Source organism: Salarias fasciatus, chromosome 19 (genome assembly GCF_902148845.1).
Source record: "Salarias fasciatus chromosome 19, fSalaFa1.1, whole genome shotgun sequence".
Taxonomy (NCBI): Eukaryota; Metazoa; Chordata; class Actinopteri; order Blenniiformes; family Blenniidae; genus Salarias; species Salarias fasciatus.
In genome coordinates, this window is record NC_043763.1 from 23,906,043 (window position 1) to 23,932,978 (window position 26,936).

The window sequence follows — 26,936 nt, forward strand, 5'->3', positions numbered from 1 at the left end:
TTAGGAGACTATTAAACATTATTTCAGTTACAAAACAAAAATCTCAGGATTCTATGATGCTTAGTCTCGACGCTCAAAAAGCCTTCGATAGGGTGAAATGGAGTTTCTTGTACCAGACTTTATTAGCTTTTGGATTTCCCCAGAATTTTATAGAATGGATACAAATAATCTACAAAGACCCCATATCACGAATCAGAGTTAACGGATGTTGCTCAGAGTTCTTCCCCCTCAAAAGAGGAGTTAGACAAGGTGACTGTTTGAGTCCACTACTGTTTGCTGCAAGTATTGAACCACTCGCCGAATCAATAAGACAAAACAATCAAATACTGGGTATAAGGGATGAAGGTGGAGTTGAACATAAAATATCTTTGTTTGCAGATGATTTATTAATACTCTTAACTGACCCATCCCGATCGATACCAGCCCTGTTGGAGAATCTTAAAAACTATGGGAAAATTTCAGGATATTTGACTAATGAAAACAAATCAATTGCTATGATGACCTCAGGTAGCTGCCCAGAAGAGTTAAAAGAAAAGGTTGGATTTAAATGGACTAACAAGGGGTTTAGATATCTGGGTGTTATCATTACTCCAAATGTCTCACAATTATATGATGCAAATTATGGAAAACTGATAAAAGAAATTAAAAGAGATTTGGATAGATGGGCAATTTTACCCCTGACTCTCACTGGGAGGGTAGAAATAATTAGAATGAATATCCTGCCAAGATTGTTGTTTCTGTTTCAGTCAATTCCAGTCATGATTGCTGGCTCCACCTTTAAAATGTTAGACAAAGTTATATCAAGATTTCTCTGGCAAAACAAAAAAGCAAGAATTAAATTCAAAACACTTTTAGCCCCCAAACATAAGGGAGGGCTGAATTTACCAAATCTAAGGAACTACTATTGGGCTGCTCAACTGCGAGCTATGGTATTATGGATAACTAAAGATAAGGATGCAATATGGGTGGAGATGGAGCAAAAGGCCTGCCCTAATGTGTTTTTGGAATCACTGCCATTTGTATCCAGGTCGGAGCAAAAGAAACTTAAAATTAAAAATGATTTGATTCTAGAAACAATGAAAATTTGGTCGACAATACAAAAGTTCTTAAACATGTCTAGCTCTGTAAGTAAAGCTACAAAAATAGCCAAAAACCCAGACTTTGTACCGGGGACCATGGACGCAGGATTTATGAAATGGACTGATAAGGGGCTAGTCTTTATAGCACAAATGTTTACAGGGCCAATATTGAAATCATTTGAACAACTTAAAAGGGAGTTTAACCTACCAAGTAATGATTTTTACAAATATTTACAAGTAAGACACTATCTCCAGAAACACAGTGATGGGAAAGAATAAGTAAAGATGCAAACAAGGTTGAAGAACTGTTCATGTCATTTTCAGAAGAAGATTCTAAAAAAGGGCTGATCTCAAAAATATATAAAGCACTACAATATGAATCTAATGACAATAACATGGAAGTTAAAGAAAGATGGGAATTGGAAGCAAACGTAATAATAACAGATGATGAATGGGAGGAAACATTCAAATGTGGACACAAATTAACCAACAGCCCGACATGGAGGGAGTTTGAATGGAAAGTGAAGATGCGTTACTTTAATACCCCATCTGTCACTGCAAAATATAGTAAAACTTCAAATTTGTGTTGGAGGAACTGTGGCATGATAGGTGATTTCACTCATATATTTTGGGATTGCCCAAGGATCATAGACTTTTGGAAGGGTATGAAAACAGAAATAAAAAGAATTCTGGGTGTTGATTTAGACTTTGACCCAACCCAGTATATACTTGGGATATTACCTGAAGATTTGATAGACAGAGATAGCAAATACCTGTTGAGAGTTTTGCTTTTGATAGCAAAGAAAATGATCACAATCAACTGGTTGAAGCCACATCCCCCCACCATATCGCAATGGACAGACAGAGTAAGAAAGGTCATTATGATGGAAAAAATTACAGCTAGACTACAACTAAATCTTGAAAAATTCAAAAGAAAATGGAAAAACATTATACAAGCAATTCCTGAGCTCCAAACACCTCTTTAATTTAATTTAATTTTAATTTTTTACTTTTATTTATTTATTTTTTAACTTTTATGTATTTTTCTGTATAAGTTGATTCGCGTTTGCTTACCTATCAGTGCCTGCAAATATAATTAGTCCGAATTTAACTTCATTGTTAGTATCTAGTTAAATGCATAATTTTGATTTGTGTACTACTTGTATGGAAAAGAGACACTATGTGTGCTTAGGTCTGAAGGTCATATTGTGTGATTGTGTTTTTGGTAAATTGTGATTATATGATTTTTGTACATCTTCGTCTGTTTTACCTGTGTGGAGTAAATAAAAAGTTCTAAAAAAAAAAAAAAATCTGAACAGATTTAAGAGGAATTATATTCAAATTTATTGCATGACTGCGAGAAAACAAAGAAAAGCTGGACTCCTGGACTCCTGGACCACTTAGACTGCACAAATAACACGAAAGCAGCAGAAATTACAGCAACAGTTAAACTGAGGAACTCCAGAGGCGGGGCAGCAGATCCTGGTTTTGATGTCGTCCATCGCGCTTCGAACGCCTCCGATAAAACTTTGTAACAGAAAGTCTGCTTTTCCGTCTTGCTGGTTGAAAGTGTTTTTTCCTGGTTGCTTGTACTAAAACAAATTAAAACACTAGTTTTACCATTTAAACTTTGCTTTTAAGACCAGAGCCATGTAACCTTTGACTTTCACAGTATTTAATGAGTAATCCGTCGTTCAAGCCTCGTCTGATTCTGTCATTCTCTGGTCCGACACGAAATCATGACGACGCTGTGATTCTGATCAGGCCTCGTGGCGTCATGAGTCAGTCCAGTGCTTCAGGTTTGGGGCGATTGGTTCATCTTCGGGTTACCTTTAACCTTAACTCTCTACAGAGATTATTTGTGAAAAATACCTTTCAAAATAAAAGCTAATTTCTTCCATTTGTTTGCTTTATTCACCAAATTAGTGAACTGAAAGCTGCAGAAATGTCAGTATTTACCCTAAAATCAGTAATTTCATCACCAAAAGACACTAAAGCAAAGTCTGAACATCATAATGACCAAAACCTTGATCTGTTCTGGTCTGGAAATGAGCAAAATGGACTTTCCACAAGGAACAACGTGTGTGTTACATTGTGTAATGTAGACATTGTGCAGGAAGCTAGCTCGCCGCTACAGTCTGCCGGCTCGTTCCGGAAGCTAAAATTCAGCCACTGTGGATGTTTGTGCCAAGTTGAAAATAAGCACCACCACTGAGACCGATCCGTTTCGAACGTTATGGCGGTGAACTAACCTCGCCACAGGACCTCCAGGGCTGAAGGGCCTGTGTAGATGATGAAGAAAGCCATGAACGCACAGGGAGAACATGCAACTCTCTGCACTGAAAAGCCTCAAACTGAGGGTTTCCCCACTGCGAGGCTCCACCGTGCCTCCTGGATTCACTGACAACTGATTGTGGCTTGATGTAGATGTCTTTTCCCTGCGCTTCAGTCACGCTCCTCGGCCTTTTTACCTTCACGTCCAGCTCCTCCGGATTGTCTCTGGATCTGCTGTACATTCATCCCTCTGCCCTCTGGAGGTTGCCGCTCATCATCGGGCGGTCTTATTCTCTTTCATGGCAATGCCGTCCTCTCCTCTCCTCTCCTCGCCCCGTAACAGAATGCTAAGCGTGGCAGAGCGAGCGCACCGGGCGCACTGAATAATAAATGGAACCAGCAGGATGATTTTCATGCTTTCCTTGCATTGTTTTCACCCCAAGGTCTTCCAGGGAAGTGGCTCACACACAAAGGTGTTGTCACCGTGAGGCGGCAGAGCAAAACACCGGGACGTTTGGATGTTTGTGCCCTCCTCCCTGGACCTGATGAGCTCCCGATGAGCTGCTGGCAGCCGTGAAGCGAGTTCAGCAAGGAGCCCGTTTGTTTAAAGAACGCCTGAGTCCCGGAGGCTCTGGGTCTGTGAGGGAATCACCGCAAGCCGTGAGCCGATTGAACAAACTGCTCCAGCACAGTAAAAACAAATAGGAGTTTTTTTTAGGTGGATTTGTTGTCTTTTACAGAAAATGAGCAAAACTCCTGCATCAGGTGTTTTCAACCTTTTTCCCTTTGCCTCTAAAAAAAACCCAAAAAAACAAAATAAAACGGAACCCACAGTAAAACATCTCATGCTGAAGTAAAGCCAAGCCGCTTTAAGCAGGTGATGATTCCCATCCGAGGAGCAAAGAGTCACGATTCTATGAAAATGTCTTACAGATGAGTCAGCATTTAATCAATTACGTTGTTAAAGTAATATGTGTGAGCACTTATGTTAAAGGAGTAAGGTGTGTGTGTGTGTGTGTGTGTGTGTGTTCCTTTATTTAATCAATAGAATACGTACAAGTTCACAAATCAAATCCATTCCTTTTCACTGGAGAAGCATTGTGAAGAAGAAAACTGATTTAATCCTTCCCCATTTCACCTCATTGGTAACGTAACATGAGATTTTAAAGGTAAGGTACTTTATTTGTCATTATACAGTGATCGTACAACGAAATTCTTCCCCTGCATTTAACCCAATCAAATTAATTCGATCAACTGACTGGAGGATTGATCATGCATGTTATCAGTTGATATGTTAAACCGATGATCCCAGAGGAAACCCATCCAGACACGGGGAGGAACATGCAAACTCCACACAGAAAGGCCCGCCCGGTCTGGGGATCGAACCCAACCCTTCTTGTTGTGAGGCAAGAACGCTAACCACTCAACCACCGTAAATACTCCTAAATACTCCTAAATGCTCACTCATTTCTGTTAAGCTTCAATTTGACCTGTTGGAGCCTTGGACTTCTGTCCAGCCGACTCCACCCGGTTCTTTTATTCTATGCTTGGTATGAAAAATGCCAGAACGACTGACTTCAGATTATTACCATTTATTTAAGTATAGCCAGATGTAATGCTCAGCGCTGGACCTTTACAGGGAAAGATACGCAGTATTTCGCCCCGAAAGGATCCTGATCGTTGATGAGACAGAGCTTTTATTCCATGTTCTTCTGGGCTGGGCCTGCCCCGACAGATAGGCTGGACTTTGTTCGCAATTGGACAATTTGGTGTTGATGTCAGCTGCCAACCAAGAGCTGACATCCTTATTGAGGATGTTTGGAACACTAGTGTGTGAGTGCTGATATCTCCGGAACATGTGGGTATGTTTACACTTTAGCAGAACATCTTATAAACCTGCTGCAGTTGTTCTCAGGAACAAGTGTCACAATGGCCTGATATGCAGTTAATATAGCTGTCCCCTTTACTTCATTATGGCAGTAGTGATAATTTAAAGTATATAGCCAACAGACCTAATGCCACATTACAATGAAGTCGTTCAGCAGTAATTTACATTCTGAAACCAAAATGAATATAAAAAAAATTCAAAACAAGATACATTCATGGTGACGTTACTGCAGGCAACAGTCAACTGTAACTCACTGTAATGTTGAAAAATTTGATGGAAAAAGATGTTTTTTTTTTTTTTTTGTTTTTTTTTTTCTTAATTCTTCCATCTTGCTTGCTGGTTGGGCAGATTGGTAGCCTCGTAAACCAGCCCCGCCCACTCCACATCCACATTTGGACTTTGGAGCAGGGGTGGGTCTGGGGACAACCCAATACAAACTTCGTGCAGCGGGCGTCAGTAACTCCTTTGACGGACAGCGCACTTCAGTTAATCAGCGCTTCAAAACAAAATACGTCCTCAAAATGCGTTAGCTTTAGCTCTTTAGCTCTAGCTTCTCGACACGCGAAAACGTCTTTTCCTGTTAGAAACTCACCAGGCGCAGGCTCTTGCTCTTGCTTGATTGTTGCAATACTTGGCATTTTGGCTCTAACTTTACTTATTGCAGCTTTCAGACGATGGTTAAAGTTTAGCTCCGTAATCTCCGCTATGCGCAGCGATGGTGTCACTTCCGGTTTAGCCGCCGGAATTGGCGAAAAAAAATTGAAAACAAAAAGCGGCAACGCTGATTGGCTCGGCCGTTTCACAGCCGAATCACATTCTCTTTCTATTGCCTTTTTCCCAGACCCGCCCCAGCTCCAAAATCCAAATGTGGATTTGGAGTGGGCGGGGCTGGTTTATGAGGCTAGCTGATTGAAACCTCTTGAGGACTGGTTTTAAGTTGGACACTGCTGCTATAAACCATGCAATGACTGATTTCCAGTCGTCCTGTTTTTGTCTGAAGTCACTCATCTTGTCATTTTTCATGAATCTCATGCAAGTTGCAACACATTCGCATAAATGTGGAATTGAACATCCTTCATGCAGGATCGTAGTCAATCAGTTCATTGTTGTGGATTTTAAGGACTGTGACAGTTTTGAGGTTCGTGAGCTTGTGTGAGATTTTGAGGTGTGATCGAAGCTGATGAGGGTCAGAAGGATTCAGAACAGGATGAAGACAGAAGTTCCTCCCTTGAAGGGAAACAGCACTTCATTAGCTTTACTGTCTCGACTGCTGCTGAACGGTCTGCTGTGTTCTGGTCCAAGAAGAATAAATCAACAGCAGGAAGTTCTCGTCCTAATCTGAGGACTTCTCTGAAACTCGAGTCCTTTATGCAGGTCTTTCCCTTCATGTTGTTGTTTGTGAAGCGTCCAGAGTCCTGCAGGATTTAAGCTTTTTTGGTCTTCATATTTTTTACGCACAACCCATTAAGAGTGAGGAGACTCGGTGTCGGTACTTATTTATGTCTGTTTAAGCCAGCTTTTATTAGAGTTTGTAAATTGTGACTTGATAATGTCCGAGGATATTGGACATTATCAAGTCATGTCCAGACTTCTCTGAAGTCTGGACATCCCTGCTGAGACTGCTGCCCCCACGACCTGGTCCCAGATAATGGATGGATAGATAGATGGATGGACTTGATAGTGATGAACTGTGTGGTTATTTTCATTGTTACTAGTACTGATATTGCAATGACATGTTTTAGTTCAATTGTGGTACTATAACAATTCACTTTTTACATCGAATGCATCTGCTTCTTTAGCTGCTAATAAATTAATCTGGTATTTGTGCTGGTTTTATGCTAACACCCTGGCTATAGCTAATTGCTGGGAGACTAGCAAACATGAATAACAGCCATTTTCAATGATCACTCAATCAATCAATCAAACTTTATTTGTAGAGCACTTTTCATATAAATAAAACAACGCAAAGTGCTGAACAGTAAAATCAATCATAAAAACAAAAAAAACAAAAACTGCGCCACTGATGATTATGTACACACACACACACACACACAAACGCAAGCACATTCAGAGACAGCCACAATCAGAGACAGACACAGACAGCCAGGTGCATGATAGATGGTGCTGAAATACCGAACACTCCGTTCAGTACTCTGGAGGTTAACATATAGCATTTAGCATTGCTGCATTGTTAATTATCTTCCTTATTTTCCTGAAGCCTTGATTCCTTCACTTGGTTAAGAAGAAGCAGATCTTGTTACCTTCGAGGAGGAATTAAGCAGTCTTTTGGCAAACAATGTCAAATTTACCACAGTGAGGCTAGCTAGCAGCTAATACGGTGAATACAGGAATATTTGGTTGGCCTCGACTAAACAATGCTCCATTATAGCTACTTTTGTCAGGACACAGCCTCTCTGCTGCCTAGTTTTCTGTTTCTCAATGAAATTTCCTAAAAACTTTTCAGGTTTTGTGACTCAGAGTTGGGCTGATGTCCGACGGCTCGGTGACTCCGGCCACTGACGGCCGTTTGACTGATATTTGCAGAGCCTTGTACAAGAATGAAACACTGGTCCTCTGATATGGTGCTGACTTGCGAAGTGGCTGGAAATTAACCAACCAGTCACACGCATCGCTAGTTGAACAACCTTAATGTGATTAGAACAGGGAAATAACTTCCTGCCGTCAACTGAGGCTGTGCAAGACAAATGCTGTAATTTATTTTTGTGCAGTGACTGATTAAAGCCCAACAACATTCGATCTTTACATCAGTCAGTTTATTTGCAGTCCAGACTCAGAGGTGGGGAAAAGCTGCTGCACACAGACGAGCTGCCTGAGAGAGGTCTGCGGTTCAGGTGGGAGAAAAATGACTCGCTTTTAACCTCTGACTGTCTTAACAGCACCCAAACGTTTCTCTAGACTACTGGCTCGTTGCTCTATGAAAAAGATTCATGTGAATAGACTGAAAACTATTTTGTACACAAAGCTTGAGTTTGCTCAACCCGGGGTTTTGGAGGAACTGGTTTCAAATCCTAGGAGGAACATCTGATACAAAACTAGCCAAGTGTGATATTGAAGCATAAACCCGACTAGACCCTCAGGACTGTGATGTCTGACGTATCATCAGAGTTCTGTCAATGTAGAGAATCGTGTTGTACTTGAGAGTCATCTCAAGACCACTTTTTCAAGGTCTTGGTCTTGTCTCAGTCTTGGGATTCTCTGGTCTGGGTCTTGACTTGGTCTCAGCTCCTTACAATCTTGGGATTGTCTGGTCTTGATTCAGTCTCAGCTTATTTGGTCTCATGCCACCCATACATCAGACGACTTTAAGAAGATTTGGAAAAGACTCCTGGAAAACTATCAGCTCTCATCTAAAGACACATGTTCACAGTCGTCAGTCACAGCCCAGTCTGGGACTGAGATTTACAAAGACTTGTGATAATATCAAACAGGTTTGATGTTATCACAAACCCAACACTAGGAAAAGGCTGCCATGAAACAGCGCAGTTTACAAGCTTGGACCAAACGAACGAGAGGACGGGAGTGTGCTGCGACTCCAGTTAAAATCCTAGATTTACAAAAGATTTTCAGTTTTTAGTCTGAAACTGTGAAAATCTTTGGTGTAAGCCCAGCTTTAACTGCAACACACGGACGTAGTTTTGCGTAGCGCTGAAAGACAGGAGCTTGATGTCTCTCGTCAGAAGAAGCTCCTCTTTCATAACCTTCATTTCATTGTGATGTTTCTCATTTTTGAACTCAAACATGTGAAAATTGATTTTTGCTTGTTTTAAAAATCCTATCAACCTGCAAGACATTGGCCGGCATGTCCAGTAATGAGCCCAGCCGGCTCTCGCAGCTCTCTGAGACACCAGCAGACCAGCTCTCACCGTACTCTCTTACGTTTCAATCGCGGCGATGCCAGCGATCGTGGAGAGATGGCAGCTTTCAGACGGCGGGACGGTTGAGGCTCAGCAGCCTCCCAACACAGACTGAGACGTGTCAGGAAAGTTCATTATCCAGACGTTGAGGAGCAGGCAGAAAGTGGAAACCTCAGCCCTCCTTCAGCCCGACCTGCCTCACTTAACTTGTTGACATGGCAACCGCAGTGCGAGCAGAGGCTCATGCTGTGTGGGTAGATTGGGAGTCCCATTTCGCTATTACTGCAGTGAAAGGAGCATGTGGCGCTTCACGGCAGTGATCCCTGCTTCCTGGGGTTATGAAACATTTGGATGCATCAAAACCAGGCCGATTTTAAAAGTTACTGGAAAGTTAGGATGACAAACGGAAGCGGAAACTATAGCTGTGAGGAGGAGTGAGGTGAAACTCGGTGTCTTTGTCATTCCACGCGTCAGAAAGTGGCATCCTCAGGCAGACACTGACGCTTTTTAGAGGGGAAATCTCAATCGAAGGTAAGAGAGTTTTTCTTTTTGGAACGTTTCATCATGAAACTCCTCAGGCTGAAGTCAGATTTCCTGTTTTTGGATCGATCTGAGCTTCATATGACTACATTTTCTTTTGCGACTTGCAGCAGTCTCAACACACTCTATAAGACCTGTCACATTGACTCACACACCCGTGGTGGCTGCTGCCATGCCAGGCGCTCACACACCATCAGGTTTGGATCAGGGACACTTGAAGATACATACAGGCTGAGATTAGGTCGCTCTACCAACTGAATCACAGCTGCCAGAGTTTCTATATCCTGTCTTGCAGACCTCGTTAACACGGCGTTTTGAAATTGAAGTTCGTCCACAGCCGGACACCATGGAGTTCTCATGTTTGGCCACTAGTGGGCGCACAGACCACCGAGTTGGATTGTCAATTGTTTTTAAAAAAAAAAGTATTGTTTCCAGTAGCCCTGAGCACCGTTGTCGTGGAAATGGAACACCAAAACATAACGTCAGTTATCAGTTTTAAACCCTGTCAGGTTTAACTTCTTCCACCAAGATGTCGAGCTCCGTGGTGTTATGTTTCATTTAGTGCTTGTGGAACTCAGAGCTCCAGCCCATCGCTCCACAGTGGACTCAAAGAGCCCATATTTCACCAAATGGAAGTATTATTTAGGTTGTTAGGTTTACTAACAGAGTGGTTTGAGTCTCCAAGAAACATCGGACACACCTACTGGGATGCTAGTGACTTGCCAATGAAATACAAAAAACACAAACATGTCGGCCCGATGGAATGGTTTGAAAAAAGACAGTGGCACAAACGGTTTTGTGTGTACAACTTTAACACTGCTTTGTCTATATATAGCTTATTGATCTCATTTCCAGCAGACCGTTTGTTTAAGCAGTTTCTAAAGCAAACAAACTCAATTCATTTTTCATAATGCATCACTAAATTAAGGGTCATCAAAACACTTTGGTGGGCAAATTATAATCCGCACATTCACTACGCTGTGAAGTATTAATGCAGAATTACGAGATTGAGTTGTTTATGCGAAGATTGCTAAGACGGAACTACTTGTCTGGGCGTAGTGATTTCAAAAGAAAAAGTAGTTCCCAGTATTTGCTTCAGTGTCGTAACACTACAATATTATTTGTTGGTGTTCCACAGCGTAGTGAATGTGCGGATTATAATTTGCCCACCAAAGTGTTTTGGGGTTGTTGGATTGTGTATTTGATGAGTTTGACGAGGGGGAACCAAAATACCATCCACTTCCATTGTGTCCGTCCCGAAAACCTTCCCCGACTCACCTCTGGATAAACAACAGCTCGCCCTCACAAAAACAGTAAGTATGCTGTTCGAAATGACTAAATAATTGCGCTAAATGGGCCAATTTGCCAAAATGTTGAAGTATCGCTTTAACTAATCACCTTTGTTGAAGGCAAAATAAGTAACATTGACACCTAGTGTTTCAATTCAGAACTGCAGTCAAAATAAAACAACACAGAGGCAGAAAAAAGGTAAAACTACGACAGGTTGTTTAAAGGGAATGTTCCTTCTATACCTGGTAACAAATGAAAATGCTTTAAATATTTTTTACAGTTCCATTTTTACATTTCCATTTCTTATTTTGCCTTTAAAACATAATGATTTGGAACCAAACCAGATATAAAAAAAAAAAAATCGCCATGAGTGATTTCACGAGCAAACTGGACGAATCAGCCGGTTTTCAGTTTTAAACAAGCTGCATTTTTGAGTTACTGAGTGCTGCTGTCGTGTAAACGGGGCCTATTTGATCCTCCAGGTTATCTAGAAATCATGCTCTGAATATATTTCCATGAAACCCTGAAACTGACTGTTGCAGTTGAGTTTAATAACTACTTTTTCTATCAGCAGCAGGTAATAAATCACCTTTAAAGATCTCTTTAGAACCGTCAGCTCATCTCCTCTCATCTCTGATTGTGTTCTTCCTTTTCTCTACAGCTGGTCTGTAATCTGTCGATGTAGTGATTCATAATAATAAATGCATTATCTGTGTTTATTTTAATGGGTTTCCAGCTCGTGGTGGTTGACGGTCGCAGCGTGTTCCCTTTGTCCGTCTGCTCTCCGCCTCTATTAGTGCTGATCAGGCAACACAAAAAGCTGCAATTAACATTTGTCTGGCAGATCAAGCTGGCGTCGGCTGTGAGGAAGTTGTTCAACCTGTAAGATGATCTCATTAACTAAGTAAGTTGCTCGGTGTTGCTCTGACCTTTTGGGTCCGCAGAGAAACTTCCCGTGTGGGCAGCAGCTCAGACGGCTGAAAACAAGGCTTCAGGAGACGCTTTCAACCCCAGACTTTCACAGCTTTTCAACTCGTCGGCGTCACTCTTGATTGAAACTCTGTCGACTCTTCATCGGTGCCCAGTTTTCGTTTTTCTTTCAACTCCCAGCCGGCTCAATTAAAAGTCAAGGTCACCTGACTGCCGCTGCGTCTCATCGTCTCACAGGAAGGGAAATAATTGTTCAGTCGTTTCATGCAGGATGTGCAGAGAACGGGGAACCGGCCATCTTTGTTCTCCTCACATTTCTGTTCATATCTCTGACATGTTTTAACACGGATCCTCTTCCACAGACGCCACAGACCGTCTTGAAACACGCTGTCTTCGGAAGCAATTTCTCAGTTTCTGAATGAAGGAGGAGAAAAAACTGTTGACATCTTTGTCTTCTTGAGACTTCTTGTTGTTTTTTTACTTTCTATCCTGTCTTTATCTTCAACTTCCCATCCGGACAGCAGAAAGTCTCCATCAGTAGAGGGTCCACTGACGGAATGGACTTCCTCAGGTAGACTGTGGAGTTTCAACCTGCTTTCTTGGCGTTTGTGTCAAAGCAGTTTGACAAATACTCAAACCAACAACCATGAATGTTCAAAGTCACTTCATTCCCCAAGACTCTGTCATCGTCTGTGGAAGTGCTCGGATGGCTTGATCAATCAAAAGTCAACATTATGGAAGCAGATCGCAGCCATTTGTGAAAAATTTGACTAATAGTAGAAAAAGTAGGACGTAATACTTTTGCTGAAAAATAAACTTCATAAAATCTTCAGATTATCTTCGTTTAGTTTGTCTAGAAGTTGTTGGACTGACTCGGAGTTTGTATAGAATCTTCCATCAGATGAACACGTCTGGGCCAAACAGTCATTTAAAGATGTGAAGCTTGACCTGAGCTGTGTGCGAACTGGTCCGTCACACCTCCTGCTGATGTACATTGTGTGTGTGTGTGTGAGACGAATGACGTCTGAAAATGTGTGTTTGAGAAAATAAAAACTCTCAAGACATTAGCATCGATGAATTTCAGCACATTGCACAAAGCCTGGGCATAAATAATGAATATCAGTTTCATCTGCTGAATGTGTGGCGTGCAAACCGCCCGGGGTCTCGCTCCTCGCCATGATTTACGCCCCATTTCCATAATTATCAGCAGTTGTAATCGTCCTCGTGGTGAATCTCGCTGCCGCTCTTTCATTTACGGAGCCAATCTGCCGATCGCTCCCACAGTGAAAAGCTTCTAAAAGAGGCAATCACTTCTATTTTTATTATAATTTTTTAATTTCTGCCGGAGCCAGAAGTGTGAAGCCCGCAGTCTGGCGGGTAGCGCGAGGATAATTGAATCAAGCAGGTGCCAGTCGTGATGGATCGGTCCTCCTCAAGTATAATAGCTGACGTCGGGAAATCTGCTTCCAAACGGCGATTACCTCGATTCTCGCAGTCGCTCTGTACCTGTCTCACCTGCTGGTTTAAAAAGCCACTTTACCGAGCTGGCGGCGGGAATAATGGACTCCCGTGTCGGATCCCCAGACGTCGGCTGTCTGCTAACTGCTGTCAGCGTGACCTCGGGTCCTCCCGGCGCTGCAGAACCCGGACCGTCTGAGCCAAAGTCAGACAAAACCAAGAGCTGGAAGGTCAATCAATGTCTGCAGCAGGCGTCACCTGATGCCAGCGCTGAGCACCGGCTGATCAACCCTCAAGGACTAATCAAAGAGAGACTCTTTACTGTAGCCGCAACTGTTTGCAGAAAGCAGCAGGTCCTGAGCACCGCTCTGTCTGCAGGCTCGTGCACTTACACCCTGCTTTCATTTCAAGTTGTTAACTAACCATTAATGATTTCACTTGCAAATGAGTGTTTAAGTGAATATTTAGTGTGCTGTAGACCCCGTTTACACCAGAACAATCTGCTGGAAATGTGGTCATTTATAGGTTGGTTTGCTTGTGTTCACTAGAGACTGTTGAACTTCAACTTTCAGTCAAAACTACATCATATGTATTGGTGGAGGGAATTCTGACAATTTTAAAAGCATTCCAGTACAGAAATCTTAGATTTCAATGTGACAAAGTCAATATTCTATTTACAAGAGCGAAAATATCTGAAAGTTAATAAGTGAAAGTTGTGGGGAGCCAAGTGAGGAAATGTCTTTCACCCCAATGACTGCAGCAGCTCTGCTGAAGACTGAGGAGTCGGGGTGTTGGGGAGCCCCGGGGCAAAGTCTTTAAGAACCAGAGGATCAGTGAGCTCTGACGGTAGCCGCTCTTTTAATGGTTCTTTGAAACAGTGGTTCCGGACCATTTTCAAACTGAATTGTTCCACGAAACAGCAGGACAGAGTTAAAAAGAATAAGAAAAAAAAACACGTCTTATGCATGGAAAATGCATTAAAAAAAAAACTGATGGAATTGAGTGCAGGAAAGAAAAGCTGTTGAAAGTAAGACAGTTTTCAAAATAAAAGTCAATGAAAATTTTACACTTTGAAAATAAAACACTGAAAATTGCTTTTTTGACCCTTTTAAGTATTTTTTTTAAATGCCAGATCTCTCACATTTTTAAATGTGCAGCCCGTCAAGATGAAATCAGTTGAGTTACGTCACCATCTGAAATGAGAGAGAACGGTGGATGAAGTTTATCCTGCTGAAACAGGGCGAAGGGACTCCATTCATCCATCCATCTGTCTGTCCGTCCATCCGTCCAAACTGTGGGGGACACGCCCACTCTCAGCAACCTCCAAAGAGATAAAGACTTTTACCTTTTACCTTTGATCTGGTTCTCTTTGGAATGTCAGGATGTAACATTGAGAACCCCGGAGCAGGGAAACCCCTCTGGGACCCAGTATTTGATCTCTGCCGCCCTCCCAGGAGGATCGCAGACCGCGGGTCTGGAGAGAACTGATCCAGTGATCAAAGACTCTCCATCTGTCCAGGTTCTCTCCGCGTTTCACACCGAGTACGATTGTGTAGGTAGAAGGTTGTTTACACCGTGAACAGAGACCAGCTGTAGCGGGACTCACTCGGACAGGATCCGGTTCCTGGAACCAGACTCACGGTGTCGGGACAGGTTTTTCAGCAGACTTGTTCCTGGTGACGTCGGTGAAACGAGTCGCAGCTGTTGAGCCAGGTTTCGTTTGCTCTAATGTTACTGCGGTGGAGCGTCTCTCAGCGATGTTTCTGCTGCTTCTCGGCAGTTTGGAACTTTGCGGCCTGTGTAAGCATTTCTGAAGAGGAATTAAAGTTTGTGCTCTTTTCAAAGGGGAGAAGCTTCAGCGGAGCCAGAGGAGGAATCGATAGTGATCGGTGTGGATACTTTCATTAAGCGTTTAGATCATACAGCCGCGCGGCTCTGATCTCGTCACTCTTATTGATTAACAGTCACAGCTGGAAGATGAATCATTTTTATCACTTTAGTTTTCCCCTGCATATTAAGGAAAGCACACTGCACGACTTTGCAGGATATTATCGACTGATGGTGTTTTTTAATTGCATATTTCCAGATAACTCACTCAGACTGTGGCATCAATGGCATCAATGGACCATGTGATTATTACCATTAAAACATAACACGCAATATAATTATCTCTTAATTACTTTTGTTTTAGTTTTTTTTCTTCTTTTTACTCAGAAACAGTGTGTTTTCATTCAGTGAAGTGAGTGAAAAGTGAGAGGACATCCTTCAGAAGGGTTTTAGCTGATTAGAGAGAAGAACTTCACTCTGTTCTGTTTAAATTGATGGTTTTTCTTCTCCAGTCTTTTTGTGAATATTTTTCGGTTTACAGTCTTTCACTGCGATCTCCAGACCAGTCCAAAGACCACATTTTAAAGGTCTCGGTGTGGTCTTGGTCTCAGCCCCTAAAAGTCTTGGTTTTGGGATTCTCTGTTCTTGGTCTTGACTGGTTCATGGCCCTGTAAAGTCTTGATCTTGGGATCGTCTGGTAGTGGTCTTGACAAGATTTCACTGCATTCCGTGACCAGTGAAATCTTGGTCTTGCGATCTTCAGGTCTCGGGATCCTCTGGTCTTAGTCTTGACTCGGTCTCAGCCCTTCACTCTCCGTCTGTACCCTGAAGTCTTGGTTTTATCTTGGGAAATGTGATCTGATCTCGGCCCCTTAAAGTCTTGGTCTTTGGACCCTCTGCTCTTGGTCTGGACTGGGTCATGGCCCTGTGAAGTCCTCGTCTTGGGATCTTCAGGTCTTGAGATGCTCTGATCTTTTTTTCTTCTTTGTCTCCTTGATTTTCTTTTTGGTCTTTTCTTGGATTTACTTCCCATCTTCATCCTCAAATTCTTTTTTGCTTTTTTTCTTTTTAATTATTTTCTCTTCACACCTTCATCTTCATTCTTTTCCCTTCTTTCATCTTCACGGCTGTGCTTTCATCTTCTTTCTCTTGTTCTTTTTGTCTATTTCGCCTTCTTTGGGTTCCTTGAAATCTTCTTTTTCTTTCAAGGAAGAAGAACAGTTTTCTTGTCTTTTGCGATTGTCTACTCCTGTGTTATGTTCTTCTTCTTGATTTTTAGTCTTTGTTTTTGTTTTTCTTGGTTTTTTCACATCTCTGAATGATTGTTTCTTTTTCTTCTTCATCATATTTGCGTCCGTCATGGTGTTATCATTCTCGGTCTGGTTCTTTCTTTGTCTTTTTTTCAAAGTCTTTTGATCATATTTTCCTTCTTTTTGGTCCATTTTGTCATCTTCTTGGTCTTCCCTTGTCTTCATTTCCTCCCTGCTCTTTTCTGGCCTGCAGTGTTTGGATGCTGAGGCTTCGGAAACTGAGCAAACAGTTAAATGACCTGTGTGGATTTGTGCCACTAAAACAAACTGGAGGGGGAAAATGGAGCACTACAATATTAGTTTTTAATAAATTGGGTTAAACAACCTTTTAGACCTTGGCTGCACGCCATCCCTCGCTCATCCGTGTCCGAACGTGACACCGTGACCTGCGTATTGACCGTGTCTGCGCGGCGGGGAGCTTTTAGGCCGCCGCCGCGCCTCGCCGGTCCTCCCTCATAAAAACCATCCCGTTGTTTACTGGTCGGATGCCAGAGGTCCTCCATGGCTTCATTACTGCTGCCCCGGTCCACAGAGAGCCCCCCCGCCCCCCGCCCGCCCCCCGGGGCCTCGTTACCTTCGGCGGTGAAACCTCCGGGCCGGAGTTTTAATTTGGTCCCGTCAGTGAAACTGCAGCACAACATGAGAAGAAAAACAAGTGTGTGAGAACAGGAGCTCCTGGGTGCTTGTTTGGGTTTCAGATGGATCCTCACTCGGAGGGGTTTGCTCTCACAGCGACTCCCCCCCCCCCCACACTTCTCTCCTTGTTATTCCTGATTTGTGTCCTGTCATTTGGCTCAGCTGCAGGACTCAGTTTGTTCTTTTTCCTGGAAATTCTGTTGGCGAACATCTTGTTCGTGTCTGAAAACTCCCCCAAAAAAATCACTGAGAATGTCACAGGTCAAGAGTTTCTCAGTGAGCAAAAACATTTTAATCATTTTTGTTTTCAGTTTCTGTGCACTAAGATTTAAATTATAGAGCAACATCCAGATTGTAGGTTTCATTATGGTTCCATCGAGCGTACTCTCTCTACCTGAACGCTGCAGATGTGAACCTCTGACACTACCGTCCAGTTTAAACGTTCCATTTAGATGTTTTTTTTTCCTTTTTACTCCGGTGATTCTGCTGATTGTACGATCACTTTCTGTCAGACAGACATTTGTCTCACAGCAGCGCCCCACCTGCTGCCTGACCCGTCTGATCGAAGCCTATTACCTTTGTCTGCATGCCAATAAACTCTCTATTAGTCTGCCCTAATGAGGAGTAAACGGCGAGCGCCCAGGGAAGCGCAGCCTCGTGCAGCGGGTGTGTTTCCAGCAGCGACTGCTGCGGGGTTGACGAGGGGGCAGCGCCGCAGCGCTTTCAGTCAATATTTATTTGGAGACGATGGGGCCAAATGTTTTACTGAGCCGCAGAGCGCTGGAATCTGGATGCACAATTACTGCATGTCAAAACACATTTATGCAGTCTGGGGTTTCTTTCAGGGGGTGTGGACTCTGACTGGCTGCGGTGTTGTGATGCAGGCTGGACGCTCGCTCGGCTCACAGCCAATGGTCCGGTCCGGTCCGGTCCGGCCCGGTGTTTCCAACCCCTGCTGTTCTGTTGATCAGGTTTTTTATCCTCCACTGCCACTAAAACCAAACCACCAGTCGTCCTGCTGAATTTAAACACTCAGAGTCACGTGTTTCAGTTCACACACACACACTGGAAAGCTCTCTTCACCTCGGCTGGAGGGTCAGATGGAGGTCAGAGTTCATGCACTGAAAAGAGAAACGCAACATCCATAGGCTTCAGGGAGTCTGGAGAGAATTTAGATTCAGGAGTTTTACTGTGTGTGTGTGTGTGTGTGTGTGTGTGTGTGTGTGTGTGTGTGTGTGTGTGTGTGTGTGTGTGTGCTTGCGTGAGTGCGTGTACTTGTACAGCTATATTTTGTGAGGACCATGGGTTTATAACCTTATGAGTGAGGACAATTTTTGGAAAGTGAGGACATTTTTGCCGGTCCTCACTATTCGACACACCTTTTTTGGCTTTTTTGAGGGTTAAGACTTGATTTTTGGTTTAGGGTTACAATTAGGTTTAGGTTAGGTTTAGGGTATGGGTTAGGGTTAGGCATTTATTTTTGATGGTTAGGGTAAGGGGCTAGGAAATGCATTATGTCAATGAGTGTCCTCACAACATATAGCTGTACAAACGTGTGTGTGAGAACATTTCGTGCGTGTTACATGTGGGTGTTTGTGTGTTTGGATGGGCATCTATGTACAGTATTGTTAGTGTGTGTGACTCTCCTCATCTTCCTGAACTCGTCAATCAGCTGAAAATATAAACACACACACACACCCCCCTTGTCTCTGATCTCTGGGTTCCTGACACCGGCCTGGTTCAGAGACCTGAGCTCCTTCGACTCGCCGGTTTGTTTGTTTGAGTTTTGTGGAGTTTCGTCATCCGGCCGCTCGTCTGCTCCTGAATAACGAGAGGAGAATCGATGTGGATCGGCGTCTGACGCGCTCCTGACGAGGAGAAACGTCGGCTTCGTTCTCTCCACTTCAAACTCGGTTTGTCATTCCGACACGTGAGGAGACGAAAACGACAAAGAGCTCCAGATACTAACACGTTATAACAACAGGCTCTGACAGCCTCATGTTTACACTGTTTTCAGTCAGAATTTCTTATTTGCACCTTTAAATCTTTAAAACAGACTTTATGTCTTTTTTGGGGGTTTACTGCTTAAACATTTAATATTTGTCTTTGTAATCCACTTTCAGTGTATCTGACTGAATATTTTTTTTCTTTTTTGTGGGGATTGACTGTTTCTTTACCAAAACGGTAAATTAGATTTCAGACATTGAGAAAAGTTCCTCAAACTCCAGAACGTTCTGAAGCGTCGTTATGGAAAGTTGTTGTGAGGATTCACAGAAACTGACCAGAAATGAAAGGACTAGACTCTCAGAGTCAAATCAAGTCAATTAGATGCTTCATTGAGTTAATTACAGAATCAAATCAATCAATCAATCAATGACTCGTTGACTTTGTGCCTCAAAGTGTTTTCCACAGTCGGCACAAAGTCAAGAGTCTTTTCTAAAAACACCTGGTTAGCCTCGTAGCATGTAGCCTCAGTTACTTCCTGTCAGACTGTGATGTCTGTCCTCATTTCCCTCCTTCCACTGCTGCCTCACCCTGCTTTAGTGTCACCGTCACAACCAGAATCAGTGTGAGCCTTTTTTTTGGTATTTTTTTGTTTCCATTCCTTTTTTGTTTCAGAACTACACAGTAATGTATTGAAAAGTATGCAGTTATCATGTTGGTCCTCTAGTTGGTGCTGTTTGCTTTTGTAATGGAACAACACACACACACACACACACACACACACACACACACACACACACACACACACACACACACACACACACACACTCTAAACATTAACGATGGGAGAACACGGACATTAATATGAAACAGAAACTAAGTTGGATTGTTGTTATGGTGACTGTCAACTGTGAAACTACCAGGATCAGCAGGATCTGAACTGGGACCAGGACCAGGTCCAGGATCTGGACCGGGAGTCCTGACACTCTGGAGGGAAACATTGTTCTTATTGTTCGTCTACTGAGCATGTGCAGAACTGTCTACCTCAGCTTCGTGTTGCACATGACCGATGGCAGAGTTGCATTTTCTTCCGTTTCCATGGAGACGGAGTTGGAGTGTTTTGGAAAAGTTCCACCTCGGGAGCACTTTTCAAAACGTTGTTTCCAAAATGCTACAAAAGTTTTCATGTCGTGAAAATTACTCTTCAGTTCTGATGCTGATGAAGAACCGGAGGATGAAGAGGAGGAGGAGGAGGAGTCTGTCTCAGCTTCAGTCTGACAGCAGCTCCTCCTCCTCCTCTTCCTCCTCCTCCTCCTCCTCTTCCTCTCCGACCTCCTCCGGCCGGCAGACGACAGGAACAGGAACAGGACCGATCAGAGTCGCTGCAGCCGCCGGGGACTCGTCAGGCTTTAAATATCGAGGAGAGATGACAGCATGAAACTTGGAAACTGCTGCGAGAGAGAGCGGCTCCACGATCCGTGAGGATGAGGAGGATGAAGATGATGAGGTCCTCTCTCGCCTCTCTCTCCTCCAGACCCAAACTCCAGCTCTCACATCCGCACGTTTTCTTCTAAAGCTGCTTTGGGAACAATTGAAATATTCAGGAGGGCTTTCAAAATCCCCACCATAAACACACGTTGTTTTTATATCATCACAGCTTCAGAATCATCAGAACACCGAGGAAAACAAACACAGCAGCAGCAAAAACAACCCTGAACCTTTATATTCCACTTTCTCCAGGAGTCACAGACTGCAGTGAAAATATTATAAACAAAGAGGAAAAATAGCAGTTTGTATTAAGTCCATTAAAAATGCTCAACTACAAACAGTATTTGGTTAACTCCCACTAATATTCAGATTTTATTATATATCCAGCATCTTCATATTGATAATTTTAGATTAATTGAATGAGTGATTCATTCTGACTCATTAAGTGAAAGTTCATGCGACCGTCACATGAACTTTCTCAAGTAACTGTAGTTTATTGTCAGTGAATCTTTTTAAAAGACTGAGTTGTAAATGCGCCGCAGCTCTAACTTTTGCTGTCTTTGTCTCAAGACAGTCATTTGAAGTCATTATCCAGCCATCATCTCCATCTATTTTCTCTGCTCCTTTCAGCCTCTCTCGCATCCGCTCTGCCTCCTCGCCGCCTCCTCCCTCCCCTCCTGCCCCGCCGCTTTCAAGAAATCTTTGGATTTGTCATTTCTTCGTCTGGTTCTTTTGTCATGCGTGTTGGCTGGGAGGGGGAGGGGAAGGATGAGGGGGGGGGCCTAAAACATCGGGACAACTCTTTCAAGTGAGGTCTCTATGGAAACAGAGTGAGCAGCAGGATACAGAGGCGGCTGAGCGCCGGAGCCGTGACGCAGCGCCGCTCCAACTTTGAGAAGGTGGGAGCAGCTCTGGGTCACGAGGATCCGCCAGCTCCTCGCCTGCACCGAACACATCAGCCCGTCCGTGACGGCCACGCCTCGTCTGGACGGGGTCTGACGTCTGCTCGGTGTTCAGACCCGGATCACTGATCACGTTTGAGCTGGTCAGTCGAGATTAGATAAGATGCTCTTTGAGGCTAATGCTAGCTTGCTAGCTTCCATGGCAGCGTCGGTGATATCGAAGACATTTTTTTTGAAAAACTGATTTTGTTCATATTTTTTATTTTTCTTGCTGGTTCAGTTGGTTGGATTGGAACATCTCGCAGAGAGGATCTGGTCCATCCGTGGTCAGTCTATGATGTACAATTATGCGTTCCATCAAGAAAAACGAAATGTTTTGTGTAATTTGGGTTTTTGTAGCTTATGACTTCTGTCTCTCCTCCCAGCCCTGCTCTACGCCACCATCTTCGGAAACGTCACCACCATCTTCCAGCAGATGTACGCCAACACCAACCGCTACCACGAGATGCTCAACAACGTGCGCGACTTCCTGAAGCTCTACCAGGTGCCCAAGGGCCTGAGCGAGCGGGTGATGGACTACATCGTGTCCACGTGGTCCATGTCCAAAGGCATCGACACTGAGAAGGTGGGTGGTGGTGGGGGGGGGGATCAGAGGTCGCGGCGGTTGGAGCAACGCCTCCGCAGTCACTTCCACTTCCACTCACGACCCGATTGAGCTGAACTCACGCCGGGCGCTGAACTCCCGACCCTCTGAGTCAAAGCCAGCGACGCTCTGGCTCCATTCAGACTCTAAAACGATGTTACAGCTGCAGGAATGTCTCAGCAGGAGGCTGCAGTTTCCTCCGTCAGCTCCTCCATCCGGAGTCTGACGTCTGGAGGGAAGGATGCAGCGGTGAGGCTGTGAGAGCGACGCTCCAGACATAAAAACCGAAGAAAACCAGCCCTACATTCTGAATATTTAATATATTCTCTCTGGTGAGAGATCTGAACCTTCTGGAACTTTTAGAATGTAAAGATGTGAAGTTCTGATACTTCTATGACCAATTCACATAACCTCATCAACTTTTGTACAGGTAGATTTGACTGGAAACACAAAATACTCAGGAAAAGAAAAACTTATAAGTAGACAACTAAAACCACGGCGTATGTTGCATTTATGGAACTTAAAAATGAGAGTGAGGAGCTGAAAATGTTATCTCATTCTATTTATTAGTTTAAAGTTGACATGACAGTTAATTTTTACCTATTTGGCAGTTTTAGCTGATTTTTTGTTTTTTTTTAAAACCTCTATTTAACCAGGAAAAGAAAACGCATTGAGATCTCGTCCCAAGACAAGGCTGACGTGTCCAAGAGCAGAAACACATTTACACAGTATTCAGCAGCTCATCGTGATAAAGTGCAGATTTCTGTCACTGTGAGAAAAATACAGATTACAGAATGAATAAGTAAATACGGCTCATCCTGTTGTTTCCATTTCAGAAGTTTCAGCCATTTAAGGGTGTTTTCATACCTACCCACTTTAGCTCGACCTAACAGGGTTTTTGGACCGAGCACGGCGCGACTGTGTTGGTGTGAAAGCGCCACTCGCTCTAGTTGTCTCTCTAACTCGCCCGCCCCGAGAGCGACTGAAAGGGGGGGTCTCGGAGCGGCTTGGGTCGACCTGGGATGCGGAGCGGCAGATGTGTGAAAGCGCACCGGCTTTAGCTTGACCCAAAGTCCAGATACTGCGCCTTTATGAACCACACAGGCTCCCGTAGTCAGCTCGATCCCCGGAAAAGTGATCACGTGTCATAATGGCAGAAAGAAGAAAGTGTCTGCCGCTCACTCTCGAGCAGACTCGTGTGATAATAATGCTTTTTTTCCACCGGTTGTTGCGCGATTGTAGCCCCTCCCCTTTCCTTTTTTGATTGACAGGTAAGTGACAGGGTCGCACACGTGTTTGATTCTTTGCGGTTCCATATCAGCGGCGCACCAGACAAGTTTACCAGTATTTTTTTTTTCAGCGTGAGAAATACAATGTGTGGCGTGAGTGCGTGACAAAAGACCGAAATGCGTGACTGTCACGTGAGACTTGAGAGCCCTGAGCAAGGCTGCTGTTTAGAGCGGCTTCTCATGAAAAGCATTATGTGAAAAGGGACCGTGTTAGTTGAAAATTGAAACATTGTGTCTTTTTTGCTGGTGCGGCGCCTTTGGCTCGACTCAAATACATGTGAAAACAGCCTAAAACTCTTGACCCATTTTAGCTCTTTGTGTTTTTCACTATTTTAGCCTCAAACTGTTTTCAGTTTTAATACTTTTAGCGATTTTAGCAAAGATGAGGTTTTTTTTGCCGTTAAAGTAGATTTAATTGTTTGAAAAAAATGTTTTTTCATCTGCTTATTCTTTTAATTAGTTTTATATAACATAACTCTTCTGCCATTGAGAAAATCCACAATTTTGCTTTTTTCACTTACTTTTTTACCCCAAACTTTGATCCAGTTACCGTTCGGTTTGCCGGCGACACAGCCGGTTTAAACAATGTGAAAAGGAAAAAGTCTTGATGTTTGTCGTCACATGAAAGGAGGAAAAACTCAAGTTAAAAAGCAATACTTGAGTGTAATCATGTCTACTAATACTCTGCACGCTGCAGCTTTAAACTGGTTTATTCTATCTGGAATCTTTTTAAAAGCAGTTTGACTTTTAAAGCAGAGTCGAGTTGTATTTCAGCTGAAGTGGATTCGGTTGATCTTCGTATTCTGAATCGTTTCTGTTGATCTGTGAGCCGTTCATGCTGTCACAGCCACCGTCCTGATCGGCCTCTCATCTCCTCTCCTTCAGTCCCGTTTTCAGCATCAGCGCTCGTCTCGAAGAAGCAGCAGGCTGGCGTTCTTTGATCGGAGAATAAACTGAGCCGCGGCCAATTAGCGGACGCTTTGTGTCACTTTGTTATACAGAAAAAACACAGTCAGCTGTTTATTCAGCTACAAATCCAGAAAGGAAAGAAAAAAAAATCATCTCGGTTGGGCCAATATGCTACAGTTTAACGGGAGAAGACAACACTCGTGTTTCCTAAGACTCAATGTCAGCATCTTCTTCCTCTTACATCCAGATTATAGAGCATCTTCCTCTGACTTTTGAAACAGAGACACACAAGGGTTACTTTTGCATTTAACTAGTTACTTTATATTTGGAGTAACTAGTTCAGTAACTGATCTTTAGACTAGAATATTAACTGTAATCTGACTTTTCCAGTGACTTCAATAACCTGGATTATGACTGACGTCCAGCCTTGTGTTTTCCCAGTAATTCCTTCATTGTGATCTGATTGGCTCAGTATTTCTGACTGAGGAGACTGGTCCAATCAGAGCGGAGGCTCCTCCCCCTTTGGACCGGTCCGCTTGACCTTTCTAGTCCCGGTGTCGCGCCGTTCGTCCTCTTCCCACCGTGCTCTTGAGCTGGCGCCTCTGTGTTCTCTCTTCGGGTGACCGGCTGATCCAGAGCGTATCGTACTACAAACTGAACACACTGACCTGCCTGAGCTGTGAGGAGCTTCCAGAAAGGTCAATTCTCCCAGAATCCTTCAGATTCATCTTTACTGTGATGTTTCGGTCCAGCGGATGTTTTTTTTTTGAGACAATCTGAGGGTCTGGAAAGCAAAATAACGGGGAACCTCTGATTTTCAGATTCCCTCTTTAGCAGCTGAAAAAAGAAAAATGAATGTATGTTTTTATTTATGTATTTATTTAATGAGCTTCTTTTTAATCTCCTCCCATCCTTGATTCTCCTTCAGGTCTTGTCCATCTGTCCAAAGGACATGCGGGCTGATATCTGTGTCCACCTGAACAGGAAGGTAAGTTCTCATAATTTATGGTACTACAACTACAACTACTACTACTGCTACCACTAATAATAATAATAATGCCCTTTTTCAAGTAGTTTCCACAAATCATTTACACTTAATTTCTGGTAAAATTAGAAAACCGATAATGTAAGTGTCCCTGAATGGAGCTGATCAGTGTTTTCCTCCCGTTTGCCTCCATAACTCAGTTTGAGTTGACTTCCATGCTCCAGTCAAGAGGACAGATTGAGGAGGCTCCATCAGGAAACCCTCTGCTGTCTGTCGCCTTTCTTGACGCACTCTGGCATTAGCGTGGCGTCGTCATTCAGCTTTTCCTCTTAGAAAACTCAAAACTGTGTTTACAAGTGATTCTGCAGGAATGTGACAAGTTTATTAAAGGACAAAATGCTGCGTCACATTCAGACGGAGGCAAAAAGACCTTCAGTCAACGATAAAGTGAAATGTATCAGAACATGCCACGGCTCTCCTGTGCTTTGGGTTGCAGCAACATTAAATTTGACACATTTCACAGCCCTGATGGTCACACCAAGACTGTGCTGCAGCTTTCCTGCGATTAGCTGGAGATCAAGTGAAAATTAAACCACGAGACACATCTGGCTCCAATAGGAGCATTTAAATGAAGGCTCTACCAGTTTGACAGGAGTCTGCTGGAATCAGATGTCGTTCTGTGTCTGCTTCAGGTGTCTGTGGAGGGATTCAATGAATCTCCACAAGCAGGAACAAACATCATTGATGTGTTCCAGAAAATCAGACTGAATGTAGAAAAAAAAAAAAAAAAAAAAAAAAAGCCAAAAGGACACAATCCAGAAAAAGATCAATCATGGAGTCCACGTTGTACAGATGTCTTGTCTGGGTGTTAGAATGGATGAAAGAAAAAACGTTTCATTGGCACAGTTATCTGACATCTAGAAGACGTCCTCAAGTGAGCCAGAACAAATAACTTTCAACAAAGTTCTCCCTACTCGAGTGTTGTGGTTATTTACTTTTTTGGTTTAGTCTAGAAAACAGAAGTTCCTCTGCAGATTCTGCCTTGAAGATGCCCGATCCCATCAAATCTCAGTAAATGAACGGGTTCGGGCCTGGTCAGTTCCTTTATGGGAGACCGTGAGGGAACATCAGGAAGCCTGGGTGGATGCAGTGTAAGTCAGTTGTTGGTGGTTGGAGGGGCCGATGGTGCAGATTGGCAGCCGTCAATGAATCATGCAATTATAAGTGACTTTGAGCTCCCTTAACAAAAAAAACAAAAAAATAAAAAAACAAACCTGATATACAACCAACCATTTTTATTATGAAAACCACATCTAAAATGAGAATAATGATAAATTCAAGGTACTGTCCATGGTGCTGAAATAACCAGCTGACTGTTGTGGTGGAGATTATCAGTAGGTCGCTCTTTCAAGGTCCCATATTATGCATTTTTCACTTTGTGAAGACTTTCTTATAGTAGTATGTGTTGCAGCAGCTTCATTATGAGGTTCAAATTCAGAACGGTCTGTTTCCTCCCTGTCTTGCCATTCTGTGAAAATGCCTGCTCAAACGGTCCAGTTTGAGTTGGGTCCGCTTATCCTGAAATAAGCGGATTTAACTCCTCCCCCTGACTGTTTTCCCACCCCTGCCGTCAGCGTCAACTAATTTAGCAACAGTGTAGTAACTGTAA

General features: G+C 43.3%; 1 protein-coding gene across 1 annotated transcript in view; it reads left to right on the top strand.

Moving 5' to 3' along the window:
• kcnh5b (potassium voltage-gated channel, subfamily H (eag-related), member 5b) overlaps positions 1-26,936 on the top strand; it is a 146,922-nt gene that overhangs the window by 73,659 nt on the left and 46,327 nt on the right. Inside the window, 2 exon segments of the mRNA XM_030117128.1 lie at positions 21,867-22,066; positions 25,211-25,270. Of these exon segments, the coding sequence (XP_029972988.1) occupies positions 21,867-22,066; positions 25,211-25,270 (260 nt within the window).